This window comes from Megascapheus bottae, chromosome 18 (assembly GCF_031878675.1).
Source record: "Megascapheus bottae isolate mThoBot1 chromosome 18, mThoBot2.hap1, whole genome shotgun sequence".
In the NCBI taxonomy this organism is placed as follows: domain Eukaryota; kingdom Metazoa; phylum Chordata; class Mammalia; order Rodentia; family Geomyidae; genus Megascapheus; species Megascapheus bottae.
Window position 1 is genome coordinate 10902952 of NC_143526.1, and position 19453 is coordinate 10922404.

General features: G+C 40.5%; 1 protein-coding gene across 1 annotated transcript in view; it reads left to right on the plus strand.

The window, feature by feature from the left end:
• The first annotated feature begins 8767 nt into the window (after positions 1–8767).
• Apmap (adipocyte plasma membrane associated protein) overlaps positions 8768–19453 on the plus strand; it is a 28974-nt gene continuing 18288 nt past the window's right edge. The window contains exons 1-2 of the mRNA XM_090351906.1: positions 8768–8935; positions 18838–18954. Coding sequence (XP_090208032.1) covers positions 8844–8935; positions 18838–18954 — 209 coding nt within the window. The 5' untranslated portion in view covers positions 8768–8843. The remainder of the gene's footprint in view (positions 8936–18837; positions 18955–19453) is intronic.

The following is a 19453-nucleotide window of genomic DNA, read 5'->3' on the forward strand; positions in this document are numbered from 1 at the left end:
GGCTTGGTGAGCAGAGGCACGCTGGCTTTTCTGAGGTGTAGTTCTGGATTTTTCTACCAAATTTTTTGTTTATCCCACTGGTTTAGAAAGATATTTAAAAATTTGCAAACACATGAGTATTTTCCAGTTTTGTTTTTTGAGACAAGGTTTTCATATACATAGCTCAGGCTGCCTTGAATTTGAGACTCTTTTTAAAAATATTTTGTTATAAGGATAATGGAGAAAGAGATTATAGTTTACATAAGTTGGGTAATGAGTACATTTCTCTTTTTTTGCCAGTTCTGGGGCTTGAACTCAGGGGCTAAGCACTATCCTTGAGCTTTCTTAAGGCCAGAGCTCTACTACTTGAGCCTTTTCTATGTATGTGGTACCAAGGAATCAAACCCCGGTTTTGTGCATGCTAGGCAAGCACTCTACTAGTAGGCCAAACTCCCAGGCCCAGTACATTTCTTTTGAACCATGTCACCCCTTCCTCATTCTCTTCCAGGTTTTTCCTCCTGACCCCACCCACAATTTGTGTGGTTCATTTTCTACATAGTGTCTAGTGAGTGCTACAGCTGCATTTGTTCACCCTTGGTCCCTATCTTTCTCTAACTTCCCTTATACTCCCAAACACAGATCAACTAACAAAACAGATAGACAACAGGAAGAGTAGCAACAAAAATCTCATGTTTACATATATTGGAGTTCAATTAGAAAAGCATTACTTTATATGTTCATATACCCATAGCTATTGAGCTTTTGTGATTTTTGCTCCTATGAATATCCTCCTTTAATCTCACATCTAGAGATGTGTATAATTTATCATGTCCCAGCTTTGTGTATTTATATATGCAAAAATATATTTTACCATCCAGTGTGTTTACCTGTAGATTTATAGGCATATTCTAGTTACCACAAATGAGGGAAACCATGCAACCTATGTTTCTTTGAGTCAGGCTTGCTTCACTTTTCATATTTCCAAGTCTATTTGCTTATAAATAGTACAATGTCATTCTGATGGAAGAGTAAAATTCCATTTTGTGTGTGTGCGTATGTATGGATATATATATATATATACACATATGTGTATATATTATATATATTGTTACATATAAATATATATTATATGTAATATAGGTTATATATAAATATATAATATAAGTATATATATATATAATTTTATATATCTGTTTGTCCACTGAGGGGCATCTGGGTTGGTTCCCTATCTTGGCTAGGGTAAACAATGGTGCAATGAACATGGTTGTGCTGGTAGCTTTCGGGTGGCCTTGTTTATGTTCTATTGGCTAAATACCCGCAACTTGAGATTCTTGTCTCAGCTTTCTAAGAAGCTGGGACTTTAGCAATACACCATGCTTTATAATGATCCTATTTGGGATGGGAGAAAGTACATTCTGCAGTCACTACATAGAATATTCTATACATATCTACTACGTGATGCTTGCCGATCATGCTGTTCAAGTCTGTGTCTTTTCTTGCTTTCAACAGCAGTTTCTGAATGAAATGTTAAAATCTCCCATGCTGAATGGGTGAGGGTTTGTCTATTTCTCCTTCCAGTAGTCTAATGGTTTTGGGTGGAAACAATTTGTATTTATTTATATTTATGTAATACAAGTATTTACATATTTGTCTGATATATTTGTTTTATGTTAGATTCCATTGAAAATTATTATTTAAATATCTGAAGGAATCTTAAAATCTGTTTCCAAGCCACATCCCAGAAGTTTGCAGATGGGACACTGATGACTCCAATGAACAACGAAAGTTGATCACCACTGTCTCAAAGTTCAGCTTTCAGGGAGGACACAACAACCACCGCTGCAGTTCAGTTATCAGGCAAAACATTTGCCCTAGCTGCCTGGCACATGCGTTTTCTTTTCTCAATAGTGCTCATATGAAAGGCCAAGGCCACAGTGCTCATTGCACAGTCTAACAGAGGTGCTGGCCTTCCTAGAACAGGGGACTCCTGAAGGAATACACTGGAAAAGCATATGAGAAGCTTACGGAATGGAAGAGAGAAGCTCTTGTCCACTTAGTGCTATCCTTTCTGCCAGTGAGTGCTAAACAGAGAGCTGGACAGGAAACTGTGACCTTGAAAAAAATGCAACTACTTTAAAATCAGTCAATGAGTTCAGCAGGCCTTGCAATCTTACAAGTTTGAAAACACTTCTGCCCCACATGTGCTTACTTACCAGGACTTAGGAACCCAAAAGCATATCCAGGTATGATAAGGCTGTTCAGAGTTTGCTTTTTGTGCTGGCAGTCATATACTGATAAGCAACGCAAACAACACCAACAAATAACCACGTTGCAAATTGCCTTGTTGCTTCCTCACTCAATCCTTCCTCAGGCTCAGGCGACAGCAACTTGTAAACATCTTACCCCAGAAGAAGAAAAGGGAAGAGAGCAGCAGGGTGCTTGCTATCCTAGCACAACATTAATTAACCTGTAAGGACTGAGGGAGTTTAGAAAATTTAAAATAATCAGCCCTGGAAACTCCTCTTACAACAGGCTAGAATTTTCTTGGTAAGAAAATTAGGTAACCTTGGGTTTTCTTTCTCTGTCCCGGTAGATACATATGTTCTGCAATAGTTTTCTGAATAAACACACATTGGGCAATTTCTTTTCTAAAGAAGCTATAACCAAGCCAGGCACTGGTGGCTCATGCCTGTAATCCTAGCTACTCAGGAGGCTGAGATCTAAGAAAGGTGGTTCAGAGCCAGCCCATGCACAAAAGTCTGCGAGATTCTTATCTCCAATTACTCACCAGAAAACCAGAAGCAGTGTTGTGGTTTAAAATGGTAGAGCACTATCCTTGTGCTGAAGAGCTCAGGGATAGCACTTAGGCCCAGAGTTTAAGCCCCATGACCAAAAAAAAAAAAAAAGACATAACCAGCCCAAACTATATATTTCTTCAAAAAAAAAAAAAAAAGAAACCCCAAAACAAAACACTGAGCTCTTCCAAGTGTGAAAGTTTTTCCTTGGGGAAAAAGGCAGGATAGTAATAATCAAAACAGAAGTGATATGTTGTTATCAAGCAATAGCTTTTAGGTATAATAAAACATGACTAATAAGTGACCTCTGCTAACCACAAAATGTCGACATTAAAAGAACAATGGTGTTGATGAGTTTAGCTTTCCCTGTGCTAGCAGGCAGTGTGACTGATGACCATCTTTCCTAGTGAGATGTTTTCCTACCAAGACTGAGTTGACTCCTTTTTTCTTAAGAATCTCCCTTGAATAGGAAATAAAAACAATGTTCCTAGCTTCCTATGTTTTAAACTCTCACATTTCCCACTCTCTGCTTCTCAGTGCAGCACACATGCAATCACGACATTTGACGTGTCCACTTGCTACCTGCAATACCTTGTAAGCTATGCTCTTGTCTGTAGCATGGGCCATGGACCATAGGGTAATGTCTTTCATCACAGAATTTTACCTCTGGTTTGAGTACCTCCTTGACAATGAACAATCCAGGAGTCTGAACAGAGGTTGTATTACTTGATGTAGAACACCTGAAGTGAGTAGCTGTAGCCATATCGAGGAAGAAGGTGCAGGCAGACCAGACTCAGGAGCAGCCTGAACAGCTCCACAGGTAATAGTTCTGTGGGATTGCTTGGGACTATTTTCCTAAGTTAAAATGTACCCTGGAGGTAGGTTGTTGCTGCAACAGGTCAGCAGTCTATGAGATTCTGTTTTCAGGGTGTTGTTCATTTAAGGTATGTGTTCCAAGTGTACCACAGGTGTAGAAGAGGCAGGGCCAGTCCCTTTTTGTCTATCAGAAAAGCAAAAATTTTCCTAGTAGGCAAGATAATTCTTTTTTTTTGCCTGTCCTGGGCTTTAGCTCAGCGCCTGAATACTGTCCTTGGGCTTTCTCAAAGATAGGGCTCTACCACCTGAGCCACAGCACCACTTCTGTTTTTTTCTATGTATGTGGTACCGAGGAATTGAACCTGGGTCTTCATGCATGCCAGGCAAGCACTCTACCACTAGGCCAAACTCCTGGCCCCTAGGCAAGAGAATTCTTATATGTTCTATTTCATGGCAAGAATCCTACCTGTCTGTGTCCACCTTAGCTTCACAAGCTGGAAAAGTGATTCTTTTCTGGCTTCTCAGTGGAAGTGGGGACAATAGCCAGGATCTGTCAAGGAAGCAGATGCAAGCACAAGATACCTCAAAGCACAGGAGTGGAGGTGGTGAGAGTGACCTAGCTTCTATTTTTCTGGATCCTCCTTCAGTCCCATGTACTGAAAGGCCCAAGTGTTATGCTGTCTGTACTTAAGTTCTATAACATCAAAAATCCTTTATTGTTCCACAATAATAAAGAGCTTTCCAATAAATACTTCCTTCAGTTTCCCAAAGTGATTTTTGTTATTTTTTGGACATAGTCTGGCTATATTGTATAGGCTAGCCTTGAACTCCTGGATTTGTGACCATAGACCATACTTAGCTTCCACAGTATCTGGGAGGACCACCATCACTGGCCCTCCATCTTAAGCTGGCTTTGTGGATGCCTGTGTCTGGCAAGTAAATATCTAAGATGCTTTCTCTGAGGCAAGCAAGCTCTTTATGGTCTCTACTTCCACTTTCTGCTGTTCATCTGAATTGAAACTGAAGCTTCCCACCATGACACAACTTACCTTTTCTAAATAGGCTCCTCCTCTTCCTGTCTTGTGGGCAGGGAAAGGGGCTCAGCATCCTATGTGCCCTTCTTTGATCCTTTTAGACAATTCTTTTGTCAGTCAGAAACCTGCAACCTGCAGGTCTATTTGTGGCCATACCTGGGTTGTTTACTAGTCCAAGTGCACCCTACTCTTCTCTTCTTGCCTGCCTCTTGTTCTTCGTATATCCCCAGTCCATCTACTAATCCTATCCAAGGCTTGATACACAAACTTCTTCCAAGTCTCTGGTTATTCATACCTGTTGGCACTTGCTCTTCCTCAAAAAAACAAAAACCACAGGGCAGGTTGCTGACAAGTTTTCCTGTGTCAGCCTTTATAATGGCTATAATGAATGCATCACATATTACTTCCCAGAATATAATGCTCACCTTAATTCCCACCCCCACCACTCTTTTTTTTTTTTTGGCCAGTCCTGGTGCTTGAACTCAGGGCCTGGGCACTGTCCTTGGACACATTTTGCTCAAGGCTAACATCCTATCACTTGAGTCACAGCTCTACTTCCAGCTTTTTCTTCGTATGTGTTACTGAGGAATCGAACCCAGGGTTTTGTGCATGTTAAGCAAGCACTCTACCACTAGGCCATGCTCCAAGCCCCCCACTCCTTTTTTTTTTTGTGGGGCTTGAACTCGGCCTGGGTACTGTCCCTGAGCTCTTCAGATCAAGGCTACCACCCTACCCTGGAGCCAAGCCCCACTTCCTGTTTTCTAGAGGTTAATTGGAGATAAAAGTCTCAGGTTCTTTTGTGCCCAGGATGGCTTTGAACCTTAATCCTCAGATCTCAACTTCCTGATTAGCTAGGATTATAGGCATGAGCCACTGTGCCCAGCCCCACTTTTTTTTTTTTAAATAGCATTTGGAACTTGGCTTTCGGGAGATATTTGTGAAAGGGATGATGAGGTTTGAGGGCCAAGCATGATATCTCACATCTACAACCCCAACTGAGAGGAAGGTAGAGACAGAAGACTAGTCCAGGGCAAAAAATGAGACCATACAAGAAAACATAACTATAGCAAAAAAGGGCTGGGGATATAGATTAAGTGGTAGAGTGTTTGTCTAGCAAGTTTAAGGTCCTGAATTAAAACATTAGTAACACACACACACACACACACACACACTCCAAACCAAAAGCATTGGACTAGAAGTCTAGTTTGCTTCTAGTTTTAGCTTCAGAGCACATTGTTGGCTGCTTGCTCAACATCATGTGCTGTTTCTATGCTGGCAGAACTCTGGTTGTGTTGAGATAAATACTCTCCATATGGGCTAGTATTTTAGTGGAAGTGAATTTCACTCTTAGTTCCAGGGTGGATAGTTCTCCAACCCAGTATTTCTCAGCTAAGGGCTATTCTGTTCCTTTAGAGGGCTTGGGGCAATTTCTGGGAATATTTGTGATTAACAAAATATGTAAGCTTTCCATCATTATAGCAAATTAAGATATACAACTTATAGAGAAATTGTTTGATTTGCATCAAAGTTTTAGAGGTCTCAGTCTATTGTTCGAAGAATGTATAGTAATGCAAACTCTTTACTTCATGGCAAGAAAGTGAGAAAGCAGAAGAGGAAGGGGCTCGAGTCTCACAATCTTCTTCAAGGGCATATTCCCAATGACCTAAAGACCTCCCACTAGGCCCTACCTCATAAAGGTTCTAGCACTTCCCAGCAGAACTATGTGCTTGGGATCAAGCCTTTGCCATACAGGCATTTGGGGTTCTAGACTCAAAGTACAGTACACAACTAGGTAGGATGCTACTGGCATCTAGGGGGTAGAAGTTAAGGATGCTGCTAAACATCCTATAGTACATATGACAGGCCTCCTTCCACTTCTCCTAAATGATTTTCTAGTCCAAAAGGTTAACAGTGCAGCAATTGAGAAATATCATATAATTATTCAGAGTGGTCCAATTTATCTGAAAATAGCTGGCACAATAAGAGAGTGAAGTTCATTTGGTTGGCAGTTAGGCTGAAGAGTGGCACAGTGAGACTAAGAACTAAAAGCACAACATAAAGGACTTCATGATGACTTACAAACAGAAAAATCAGACCAAACTGTGTTGTGTAACACAAGTGATCTGAGTTCAGACTATTTTAATGACAGTTCATTCATGCTCATGTGCTCCAAGATAAAAGACAGAGCTCCTCTTCCAGTAACCCACATAGACTCATGTGTTTCAGAGATAAAAGTCTCCCAGTTTATGGATTCTGATTAATCCATCCCAAGACTATTCTTAAACTGCACGAAGAGCCAGACTTCTATAACTGTCTTCTTGTGAAGACTCATAGATTCTCTGGTGCACTCTTTTGCTTCAGTGAATTCAACGAACCTAATAATTTTTCATGATTTAATGAATGCAACTTTTCATGATTTTTTAAATGGGTATGTTTCTGGCTATTTTTTGGTAAATTTTCACACTGGTTTTGGCTAACTTCAATGCATGAGCTTATGGCTATTTTGGGGAAATGTTTAAAGTGTTTTAGAAACAAGATACTCTGTGAATTTGGGAAAGAATTTTTTTTTTGCTGGAATTGAGTCCTGAATGACAAAAGTAGTTTTAGACATTGGTGAAGGAAATATATTACAAGACAAAAGGAATAATATGGAAAAGGGTATGGAGGCACAGAATCAGAAATGGCAAGCAATTATGTGTCTGAAATGGAATTTAGGGCACAAAGGACAATCCAGAAAGGCAGAAGAGGCTAGATCACACAGTAGTTTGTTTAAATTATCCCTGATAATAAAAGCTGTTCCAGCTATATTCAATGATTTGAAAGCAAATGTTTCTAAGGCCTGAATCATAACCTGGGCTCTCTATAGAACTGCATTTGTACAGTAACTCTCCACTTCCCTCATGCTGCCTCTTTAACACTGATGAATACAAAACACTCACATGGAATTCTAATGCCATCTAACCCTGAAAAAGGCTTAGATCTGAAACTTCTTCAGGTGCAATAAGGAAACTCTTAAATGCATTTTGAACATGCTTTCCCCAGTTTATTATGCAACTTTGTTTCCACTGACTGGGACTCCCCTTCCTTGTCTTTTCCTCTTAATTCCATTCATCTTTCAATCTTGCAAATGCTTTCACAAGGTCAAATTCTCCTCCTCTAAAGCCGTTATAAAATTTAAACAGGAATGGCCTGATTAGTCAGTCTGTCTGTCTCCCCTCCCCCTCCCCCCTTTCTATCCCTCCCTCGGCTTGGGCACTGTCCTTGAGCTCCTTTTGCACAAGGCTAATTCTGTACCACTTGAGCCACATCCACAGCTCCACGTCCAGCTATTTCTGTGATGGATTGGAGTTAAAAGTCTCATGGAATTTCCATGGCTTTGAAGCTCGCGCCTCCAATCTCAGCTTCCTGAGTAACTAGGGTGACAGGAGTTAGCCATCAGTGCCCAGCTAGTTTAATTTCTGTGAGAAAGGGGTCTTGTCTTGTGATTTGCTCATTATGTATAAATACAACTAGCTCACAGCATTGTGGATAAACCATCGGATGCTTGCTTCTTGTTTCCTTAAACTTTATTACTAACGAAAAATTCTATTTGCATCTACCCTTACTAAGGTGGTAACCTTCTTGGAAACTTTACCAAGTGTCCATGTAACCTTCACTTAGAGATCTAGAAAACAATATCTGATCGTGCAAAGGGAAACATTTTCCAGACTGCTTTTCCCTTAACCATAAGCCATTCAGAAAAGACTTTTTTTTTTTTGCGCCCCAGGAGCATGGAAGTACTATTATTATTGTTGTTGCTGTCATTTAATAAACAGTGCCACCCTCTCTCCGGACAACATCTCGATCCTGGACTGCCAAGGTACAGTGCTGGCTGTTTGCTGTGGCCTCAAATAAAGAGAAATGAAGGCCGATAACGCATTGAGGTTGGCCGAGGTTCAGCCCCTGGCGTCCCAGACGCTGCCCAGATATCTCAATTCCCGCCGGGGGACCCAGGGTAAGACCGCTCACCACCGCCGACTCAAACTGGCCTTGAGGAGTCAAGACACCACTGAGAAGAAGGCCGGCCAGGTCCTGCGACCGGAAGAGGCGGGGCCGTAGCCACGGATTGGTCGGTGGGTCACGTCATTTCCGCGCGCCGCGGACGGGGCGGGACAACCCCAGACTGGTGAGCGGGCGCGGTTGAGTGTGGTTAGTTTCAGGAGGTGTTGGCGGCCGCACGATGAGCGAGGCGGACGGACTGAGGCATCGCCGGCCGCTGCGGCCGCAGGTGGTCACTGACGATGGCCAGGCTCCGGAGGTCAAGGACGGCAGGTAGGCAGGACTTCCAGCCCCTGACGCTGGAGTTGGGGTCCCGGAGGCGGCGGGGAGGGCGGTGGCGACTGCAGTGACAGCATCGCGGTTCCCAGACTGGCATAAAAACAACAACAACAACAACCATATATATAGTTATAGATGTATATGGAGATTCTTTTAAATAGTTTTATACAGGACTTGCCATTTAACAGAGCAGAGGAGGAACACGTACAGTGCCTCCTGGACCAATGGCACCCCTTTCAAGATTCTACCCCCCCCCCGTTCCTCCCGTCCCATCCTCTTCCACATGTATCTCCTACAAAAATTAAGAAGAATCGAGGGAAAAGGGCCGGTTTGTGTTTTTATTCCCTGCGCGAGATTTCGTTTGCAGGGCTAAAGAAACAGACCCTCCCAAAGCAGATACACCTCTCGGGTGCCTGAGACCCACAGGTCCACCCTGCGGGGCTCGCATCCCCTCGGTGTCTTCCTCCAGCTCTCCCGGACCGCCGCACCGGACCCGTCCTGCCGCTCACTCGCCGCCCCAGCTCCCAGCACCGGTACCGCTCGGCCTTTTCCTGGCTCCCTGCACCCCTCTGCTCTGTCCTCGTTGGCTCACCTACTACTGCTTACTCTGTGCAGAACGCTGCGTCTTTCACGCCCCCGTGTATACTCTTCTGAAAGGACAGGTCCGAAAAGGTGTTATATTATTGTTTATTCTTAATTATTAATGATGGCCGCTAGTCAAGCGCTCTGCAAGCGAGCCCTGGCCCTGGCCCTTTTTGGAGACTGTGTCTTACTGTGTAACCTAGGCTAAAGTAGAACTTGTGAGTAACGGAACTTTGAGACTCTCCAGTCCTGGGATCACAGGCGTCCTCTGCTACTCCGGCTCGTGGGCAGATTTTACAAGAGTTCAGCTTTACAGGTTTTCCTCCTAAGGACGGAGAAGCAAAGACATTGTAGTTGTGAGTGTTCAATAAATCTCAAGCATTTGGCTATTGCTGCTGTCTTTGCCAAAAACGGAAGCCTTGATCTAGAATTAGAAATCAAGCTACATAAAAATTTCTGGTCTCGGGCTGGGTGGTTTGGCTTAGTGGTAGAGTGCTTACTCAAGACCCGGGTTTGATTACTCTGTACCACATACATAGAAAAAGCTGGAAATGATGTTGTGGCTCAAGTAGTAGAGCCTTGAGAAAGCCCAAGAACAGTGCTCAGGCCCTGAGTTTAAGCCCCAGGATTGGCAAACAAAACAAAACAAAACTGGTCTCATGTCTTGTGTTTTAATAGTTTTGAATTTCTAAGGCTCCAGAGAGAAAACCTCCAAATTAGGAATTGATTAGCAAATAGGTTGATAGAAATATCTGGAATACTTACCAGTCACTGACAGTATGTGAAGAGTGTGATACATACTGAATGGAAGGCATTTTTTTGCTTACTATGTGTCACATTTGTTCACTGATGATAATACATTTGAAGAAAAAGCCATAGCAGAAAGGAATGTTTGAGTTCCGGAAAGACAATTTGGAGGAATTTTTCTGTAGGTCCTGATCCTGTGGAAAAGTCAGGAAGATGCAGTCATATATTCTGATCTTTGGTGACCAACCTACCTGGGATACTTTAGATTCACATTTCCAAATACTTTCTTCGTCAAGTTAGTTACCTGGATTACTATGGATATTGTGACTTAATTATCTGGTGATGATATATGATTGTGTTAGAACTAACATGCAAAGACTGGCCATGCTTTACTACAGAAACTACGAAAACATGGCATTTTCATATGAAGAATGAGAGATTGGCTGAGGTGTGCTCAAGTGCTAACTGAGGTACCTGGGACAGACAGAACCTGAGGGCACTTGTTAGCTGAGTCTTAGCACTCTTGACAGCTGCTGTGATATTCCTGGCCTCAGGGAAGAAGGGCAAACTTAATTAAATTGTTTTCCAAGTTTTCTGTGGAGATTTTTAATGACATGATAAATTGATTGTCCCAAAGTCATATCTTACCACATAATTTTTTTTTCTGGAATGTCTTTTACGTTTGTGCTTATTTGCATACATATTGTCTTGAATTTCTCATGCAAGGATGTTCTTTTATATTTTTATCTTTTCCTGTTGCTACCTCATTTGTGTTTCTGTATTGGTTTCTTTCAAGTGAATTTTTATCACCACTTATCTTTCTACATTTATTATAATATCAGTATAGCTGTTTTTCTTATATTTTTAAGTTATTCTGTATTTTTTGAATTTTATTATGTTTTATGGTATTTCTAGAGTTTGTTGAATTACGTTTTGATTACCTTAAGGCCTGCAAAAACTAGGAAAGTCTTGAGGATGGTGGGTGAAGTAAAAGAACGAGAAGGAAGTAGAAATCTAACATTGTTAGACTAATTTTAGATGTACTAAATAGAATAAAGGAAGCCTTGGAATATGAAATTATCAAGATAGGAGAAGGAAAATGGATTTTTAGTAGTGGAAAAGACATTTACTAATAGATCTGTTTGACTCACTACAAAAGGCAACATTTTCTGTTTTACTGATAAAGTTATTAAGGCCTATATGACTAGGTGGTTTATATAAAGCTACAGAGGTGTAGAGTTAAAAGAAAAATGGAGCTGAGCTCTGTGGCTCATGACTGTAATCCTAGCTACTCAGGAGGCTGAGATCTGAGGATCAAGGTTCAAAGCCAGCCTGGGCACAAAAGGACTTGAGACTTTAATCTCCAATTAACCTCTAGAAAATGGGAAGTGGGGCTTGGCTCAAGGGTAGGGTGGTAGCCTTGAGCTGAAGAGCTGGTAGGTAGGCAGTGATTGAGAAGCATATTTTAAGAACTAGCTTTGGAAATAAGATTTTTTTTTGCCAAGCATCTTAAATTTCTGTATTTGAGACATAAAGGAGAATTTGATTGTTAAATCCTTTTATTGAGCATGGGACCTAGATCAGTAAGCACTCTTAACATACCAGGGCAAACTTATGATTATTATTTGATACCAACTTTTTAAGCACTTCTTTTTTTTTTGCCAGGCCTGGGCCTCTGTAGGTGGTACCGAGAGCACTTCTTTTTTTTTTTTTTTTTAAAAAATTGTATTGTCGAGATAATGTATAGAGGGGTTACAGTTATGTTCATTAGGTAGTAGGTACATTACTTCTCCCACATTGATACCCCTTCTCGTGTTTTTGTTTTCATTTCCCTCCCCTTTCCCAATCATCTTGTTTTCCTCCCTTCCCTTCCCTATTTCAAATAAACAGATAAACATATATACAATATACCAGATAATAAAGTCAGATACAGTAACAACACGAGATTAACCATAAGGGCAAAAAAAGAGAAGAGAAATAACAGTACATTAAGAACAACAATCACACAATTTAAACCTCTTGTTTCCATATCCTAGAGTCCATTTCTTTTAAGCATTTATTCTTTATAGGAAAAATAATTATACACTGGGAAACAATTTCTTGTCTTATGAACCATAGCTGTGTGTAAGAAGAAACTAGTTAATAGCTAAGGATAACTGTTTAGGAGTGAAGAGTACATGCATTAAGAATGTATCAGCTGCTTTTTCATAATTGTGAATGAGCTTAGGTTGAGTTTTTGTTAGAATGATTTCCCCCCCTTTTTTTTTCTGTTTTATGACAGAGGAGTAGAGGAGGCATTGTAAAGATGGATGACAGGCATGAGAAATCAGGATTCTAGAACTTTCATCTTAGTTCTGCCTAGGTATATATGTCTTCAAATATCTCTTTAAACGTATTTCTCTTGTTTAATTAAAAAAACAACTTTTAAATTTTTTCAAAGGAAAATGATGATTTTAGGATGCCTAGTTTAAAGGATACGTGAAGACTGAGAAAATTCAAGTTTCAGTCACTTAAAAAGGTGGAACTTGATGCTGTTTATCTTTCTTCCGTTTCAGTGATCACATTGATACCCAAGGTTGCTGGAGTATCAAAACCTGTGGTTTGGGATTGAGTTTCTCCAAAAATCAGTTCATTTTTGAACTCCTGGAGACTGTTCAGGAAACCTGCAATTTAGGATTCTAGATCCAGGGGCCCATAAAGGCCTTGAAGTAGAGATTTGGCTGGCGCAATCACAGAGCATGTCAAAACATATTGCACCACCATGATTGTGTATTTTTTTCCCCTTAGAGATTAGGAAATTTCAGGCTGCACATGTCCTCAAGGGGAGAGCATGGCTTCAGGCTCTGCACAGAGATTGAGGCAAACAAATTGATACCTCACACTGCACCTGGGAAGGAAGTTGACAACACCGGTCAGGAGTATGTGGTGTCTTTGTTAATGGAAATGGGTAAGGATGAAGGTAGTTTCTTTTATTTAAGCTAAATAATGTGGCTGTACAGTTAGAGACAGACATGGACAGTAGGTGGAGGATTTATAGTTGACTGAGTTTCCAGGATGCAGCCTTGAGGAAAGCCACCCAATAATTGAGTGAACCTTGGATAAAAATAGGTTTCCCTCATATGTAATAATTGGTACACATCTAGGAATCTCCTAGCAGAGGATTACAATAGGTATATAAGGTCATATAGGATGAGACTAAATGAAAGGATCTCTAGGATATTGAAACAGAGCTTTATTTTGTGTGATTATTGTTTTTAATGTACCATGTGATTTCTCTTCTCTTTGCCCTTTGGTTAGTCTCATATTGTTACTTTATCTGATTTTGTTACTGGATATATTGTATATATGTTTATTTGTTTATTTGAAATAGGAAAGGGAAGGTGGAAAGCAAGATGATTGGGAGGGGTGGGGGAAGGGAAATGGGGACAAAAAACATGAGAAGGGGTATCAGTGTGTGAGAAGTAATGCACCTATTACCTGGTGAATGTAACTCTAACCCCTCTATGCATTACCCCGACAATAAAAAAATAAGAAAAAATATAGAGCTGTGTCTAGGGCTGGGGTACAAGAACTATCCTTGTGTCATTCATGTAACAAGCTTGCTGTGTTTCAAGTGCTTAGCAACCACACATGTCTCACATTTATTCTGTTTCCATTATCAGATAGGTTTTATTGAATAGTGCTGCTCAAGGAATTTATGTTTTAAGGTACAATTTCTAAAACTTAGAGAACTTTCCAGCAGATGCTGGGAAAGTGTTGATGGACACACCTTGAGGAGGGAGTTGAATAACATTGGCAGCCAGCTGCACACCAGGAACAAATGATGGAAAAAAGAACTCTCAGGCCTATACTGTACCCTCCAATCTAGAGTCTCCAGGCATTGCTTAAAGCTGCCCAGGTTGTCTTGATGTAGGTGATGCAAACTACTGCTTTTGGGAACCCTGGACTGGGAGGCCTCTGACTCCTCCAGTTTTCTGTCCACTGTAACTATAACAGGTGTGACTGCTCGACCCCAACAAGGATGAGTGATATGTGGGACACAGGTTGTCCCTGGGCTTTGGGCACTTTTCTGTCTATAAGTACTGTCACTATGAGTTCTGCCTCAACCTTTTGATTTGGACCTATTTAACTTTTTCCCATTATGTGAAAGGCAACCATTACTCAATTGTTAAATAAACTGAATCAGATTATCCAATTAAGATTTTTTTTTAAATTTAATTTTGCTGGTACTGGGACTTGATCTCAGAACTTTGTGCTCTTGCTTATCCTTTATGCCTAAGGCTTGTCCTTTACCAGTTGAAGCACAGGTCCATTTCTGGCATATTGGTAGTTAATTGGAGATGAGTCTCATGGACCTTCTTGCACTGGCTTGCTTTGAACTGCAACTTTCAGCCTCCTGAGTAACTGGTATGAGTCATTGGCACCTGGCCAAATTAAGATTTTAACAATATCGAATGTAGTAGTTAGTAGTATAGCTTAGTGGTAAAATGTGTGCATTGTTTGTAGAAGGCCCTGGGTTCTATCCCCAGCACACCCTTGCTCAAAAAAAGATTAAAAAAAGTAATGTGCTGTGTGGTACAGGAGAGTTCATATGAGTTTGAGGCAAGAATTATGCTTTTTTAAATTAATTAATTAATTAATTATTTTTTTTGCCAGTCCTGGGCTTGAGCTCAGGGCCTGAGCACTGTCCTTGGGCTTTCTCAAGGCTAGAGCTCTACCACTTGAGCCATAGAACCACTTCCGGCTTTTTTCTATGTATGTGGTACTGAGGAATCGAACCCGGTCTTCGTGCATGCTAGGCAAGCACTCTACCACTAGGCCAAACTCCCGGCCCCTATTTAATTTTTTTTAATGAAAGAATTTATTAACATTGATTTTTTTCATATATTTTTTATTGTAATTAAAAGAAGGGTCACCAAATGACAAATTTAACAAACAAGTGTTCAAGAAAGGAATCTCTATATACAATCACTGGCACTTAGTTTTTAGAACTTAATCAAAATTAGGCTGAGGGTTTATATGTCATAGATACATATTAGTTTATGAAATAAAACATTATGTCTATAGAGTCATAGTTATGTTTATATTTCCATTACCATGTCCATAGCATTGGATATGCAAATATTGAGTCCTCATTCTTGTACTCTAATAGCCACATATTAAGGATTGAATCTAATAGCCACATATTAAGGATACCATGCGCCTTTTGTTCCTTAGGTCTTAACTTGTCTCACTCAACCTGATTCGCTCTAGATTCATCCACTTCCCTGCGAATGCCATTATTTTATCTTGTCTGTTGGCTATGTAGAATTCCATTATATATATAGATATATATACTATATATCTATATATATCACATTTTCTGTATCAGTTCATCTGCAGTAGGGCATCTGGATTGTTTCCATCAAGAATTATGTTTTTTAGGCATATTACCTTGCTTGGGGTTGGGGACTGATTCTGAAGCCTATATGAGCAAAGAGAAGGAAGTTGGAAGATTATTGGAAGGGAAATGACAAACATAAACAAAGGGGAAAAGTTAAAGGGAAAAAGGTAGTTCTCCTATGTCTGTCCCGCTGTGGAGGGCACCTTTTTTAGGAACCTCTTCACCTAAGTGTCCAGTTTTGTAATTGTTTCATAATTGAAAGTTTGGCTTTCATGCAGGATATGACTCAATCTCATTTCCTGCTACTATCTAACAAGGATCTGCTTCCTACATTTCTTCTGCTTTTTTCACCTTTTTCTTCTCCATGTTGCCAATAACTTATTATCTGGCATCTTTGTAAATCCTTACCAGAGGTACCTTTTATATCTAAATACCTTTCTGCTGTCTATTATAATGAGTTAAACATGCTCTAAAATGGCATATCTGTGTGTGTGTGTGTGTGTGTGTGTGTGTGTGTGTGTGTGTGTGTGTGTGACTCAGGACTGAATGAAGATTGTGCTTTCTAGACAATATGTGGCTTTTCTACCTTGCTCTTCTTTTCTTTCTGAGACTTTAAACTTTTCAAGGAAACATTTTTTTTCCTCTCCAGTTCCCCAAAATTCTCCCATCCTTCACTAGAAGCCTGATTCTAAAGTTATTTCCACATTTTCAAGTATTTGGTGCAGGAGCATTTTACTTCTAGATCCTAGAAATTAGTTTATTCAGAAATCTGTATTCGTGAAGTGAGTTGGCATGGTGACTTAGGTCTGTAATCTCAGCTTTGAGAGGCAGAGGCAGGAGGTACACAAGTTTGAGGCCATCCTGGGCTACATAGTGAGACCCTATCTCAAAAGAGAAAAAAGAAAAGAAAAAAATATGAGATATAACAAATTATCACATTCTTTGTAGCATAAACAGTACAAATTTATTATTTCCCAGTTGGGTAGGTCAGAAGTCCTGGACAGGACTTACTGTGCCTACTGTGCTTAAGTCAAGATAACAGTAGGCCACAGGGAAGAATCCTTCCCCCTCCGGGTACTGGCTGAGCATCAAGATTCTTCAGTCATGGTGTCCAAAGTGTCTGCAAGGGGCACCATGCAAGCCAATCCTAGCCTACCTCCTTTTTCTTTATTCTCTTTGTCATTCTTTCTCTATACTGTAATAGGCACAGTAGAATCAATTCCATTTTCGGCTTTATCCATTTGTTAAAGTCACACATGTTCAAAACTGGGCATGATATTGAGGCATCTCTCCACACACCCCTTTTACAGTGGGAACCTGTAGGCACATTTGGAGTGAAGAAACTGGCCTGAAGTCACTTGGCTGGTTGTTGAGAAAGTCAGTAGTGGCACAGCTCTCTACATTTCTACACTATACCTGAAATATACTTAAATAACTGAAGACTGACCTGTAAGGAATCAAAATACAGCACTTAAATAGTGTCTATTTCATTTAAGTCTAAATTTCCCTTTCTCTCTCTTTCCCTCTTTCCCTCTCTCTCTCTCTTTGTCGGTCCTGGGCCTTGAACTTGGGGCCTGAGCACTGTCCTTGGGCTTTCTCACAGCTAGAACTACCACTTGAGCCACAGCACCATTTTTTCTTTCTTTCTTTTTTTTTTCTCTTAAAATTTTTTTTTAATTATAAAGGTAATATACAGAGGGGTTACAGTTACATAGATTAGGTATTGAGTACATTTCTTTTTTTCCATATATTTTTTTATTAATAGAAGGGTTACATTATATTTACCAGATAGAAGGTGCATTACTTCACAAACATTGATACCCTTTCTCATGTCTTGGTCCCCATTTCCCTCCCCCACCCCCACCCCTCATCTTGTTTTCCCCCCTTCCCTATCCTATTTCAAATAACCAAATACCATTTTCGGCTTTTTTCTGTATATATGGTACCGAGGAATCTAACCTGGGTCTTCATGCATGTTAGGGAAGCACTCTACCACTGGGCCAAACTCCCTGCCCAATCGTGATTTTTTTTTTTAAAGTCAATATTTCAACTTTTTCTTAGATAATGAAACTAGTTCTAGCCAGCTGTGGTGGCACACCTCTGGGATCCCAGCAATCAGGACGGAGGCTGAGGCAGGAGGTTTGAGAATTTAAGGCAAACATGAGGTATTTAGAAAGACCCTGTTTCAAAAAACCAGAAAAATGAAAGTGAAGAAGAGCCAAAATATATACAGCTAAGAAGCTTGTGATTTTATTTTCTTTAAATTTAATCTTAATGACAAATGTTCAGTAAATTTAAATACAAATAAATAGGTAATGATCCTATGAGGTTTATATAGTAGCATGAGCTTAATGTTCTCACTTGTTTTCCAGATGAGAAATAATGTATGCAAGGACTGATGGAGACACTAATCATTTGTCTGAACATTTACCCAAGATTCCCAACAGCTTTAAGATCTCAAGGCTTTCAGAATAAGGATGATTTGGAGTTTTAATTTTGTAGAATTTATATGACTACCTGTATCTGTCAGATTTACTACAGCAAGTAGAAAGCTAGGAGTTTGTTTTGATTCCTAGAAGTGACATCTGTAAAGTGATTAGTGAATCGAGGCTTAGGGAATTGTTGTTTGGCTTCCTTTACTTCATGAAAAATATTCGCTTTTATGCCTGTCTCTCCCTGCCTCTCTCTCCCCCTCTTCCTTTCTCTTGAGGTACTGATGGATGGAATCTAGGATCTCTCTCATGCTCGGAAAGCATTCAGTCATGAAGCACCCTCTCCCCCTCTCTTTTATCCGTGAAAATCTTAGACACATAGCACTGCGTGTCATTGCCTTGAATCCATGCAAGGACTCAGGGTCTTCTCTGTAGATGAGTGTGCATCCCTGATATCCTCAGAACTCTTTTCTCCTGTTCCATTTTGAGTTTATCAGTTTGTTCAGTTTGCCAAATGGTTCAAGATATGCAAAAAATACCTGATTAGAATATCTCATGTAGCTGCACGATCAAAAAATAAAACAGGAAACAACCCCCAAAGTCATATTTGTCAACCTTGGCAAACAGTGCTGAAGTGAAGCCACAGAAGTCTTTGTTGAGTGGCCCTGATTTAGGGGAAAGGTCGTTTAGGCCAGCTGAGCTTGTTGCTATGCCTTTCTTCTGATTGATTTTGTGTGTTTTATTTCTGGCAGCTCTTTTAGTGGCAGAGTTTTCCGAATGACCTTCTTGATGCTGGCTGTGTCTCTCACTGTTCCCCTGCTTGGAGCCATGATGTTTCTAGAATCTCCCATAGATCCCCAGCCTCTCAGGTAAGCTGCCCCTCTGTCCTTGGGAGGGGTTACTTGACAAAATTTATTAAGAAGGCTGATGTCATTTCTAGGAAAGGAAACTTGGCTAAAAAGTAAGTTTTGAGAAATAGAGATGTTATTCCATAAAGAAAATATGTGGTTGGTATTGCTACTGAGGAGAAAATGTCACCTTTGAGGCTACAGGGCTGCCTGAAGCCTGCCCCCTGAAGCTGCCTTCTTCTTCTGTTGGGGAGAATGAGAGGAACTTCCTAGACACATGATCTATGACCTCTTGTTGAGGTTTTTGAGAACACATCTAATAATGTGAGGAGATGCAAGCAGGATGACAGGGCTGTTTGGTGGTTGTGGTGGGCATGGGTGTGACAAAGCCAGTATTAATGCAGCGATACTCACCTGTGGAGAAATAAGGCAGCATGAGACCGCAGTCTGGGTTGTATAAAGTTTTCTCTGAGCACTTTTGAGACCTGGCTTTCTGAGGTTCCAGAGGTGAAGGTGTAAA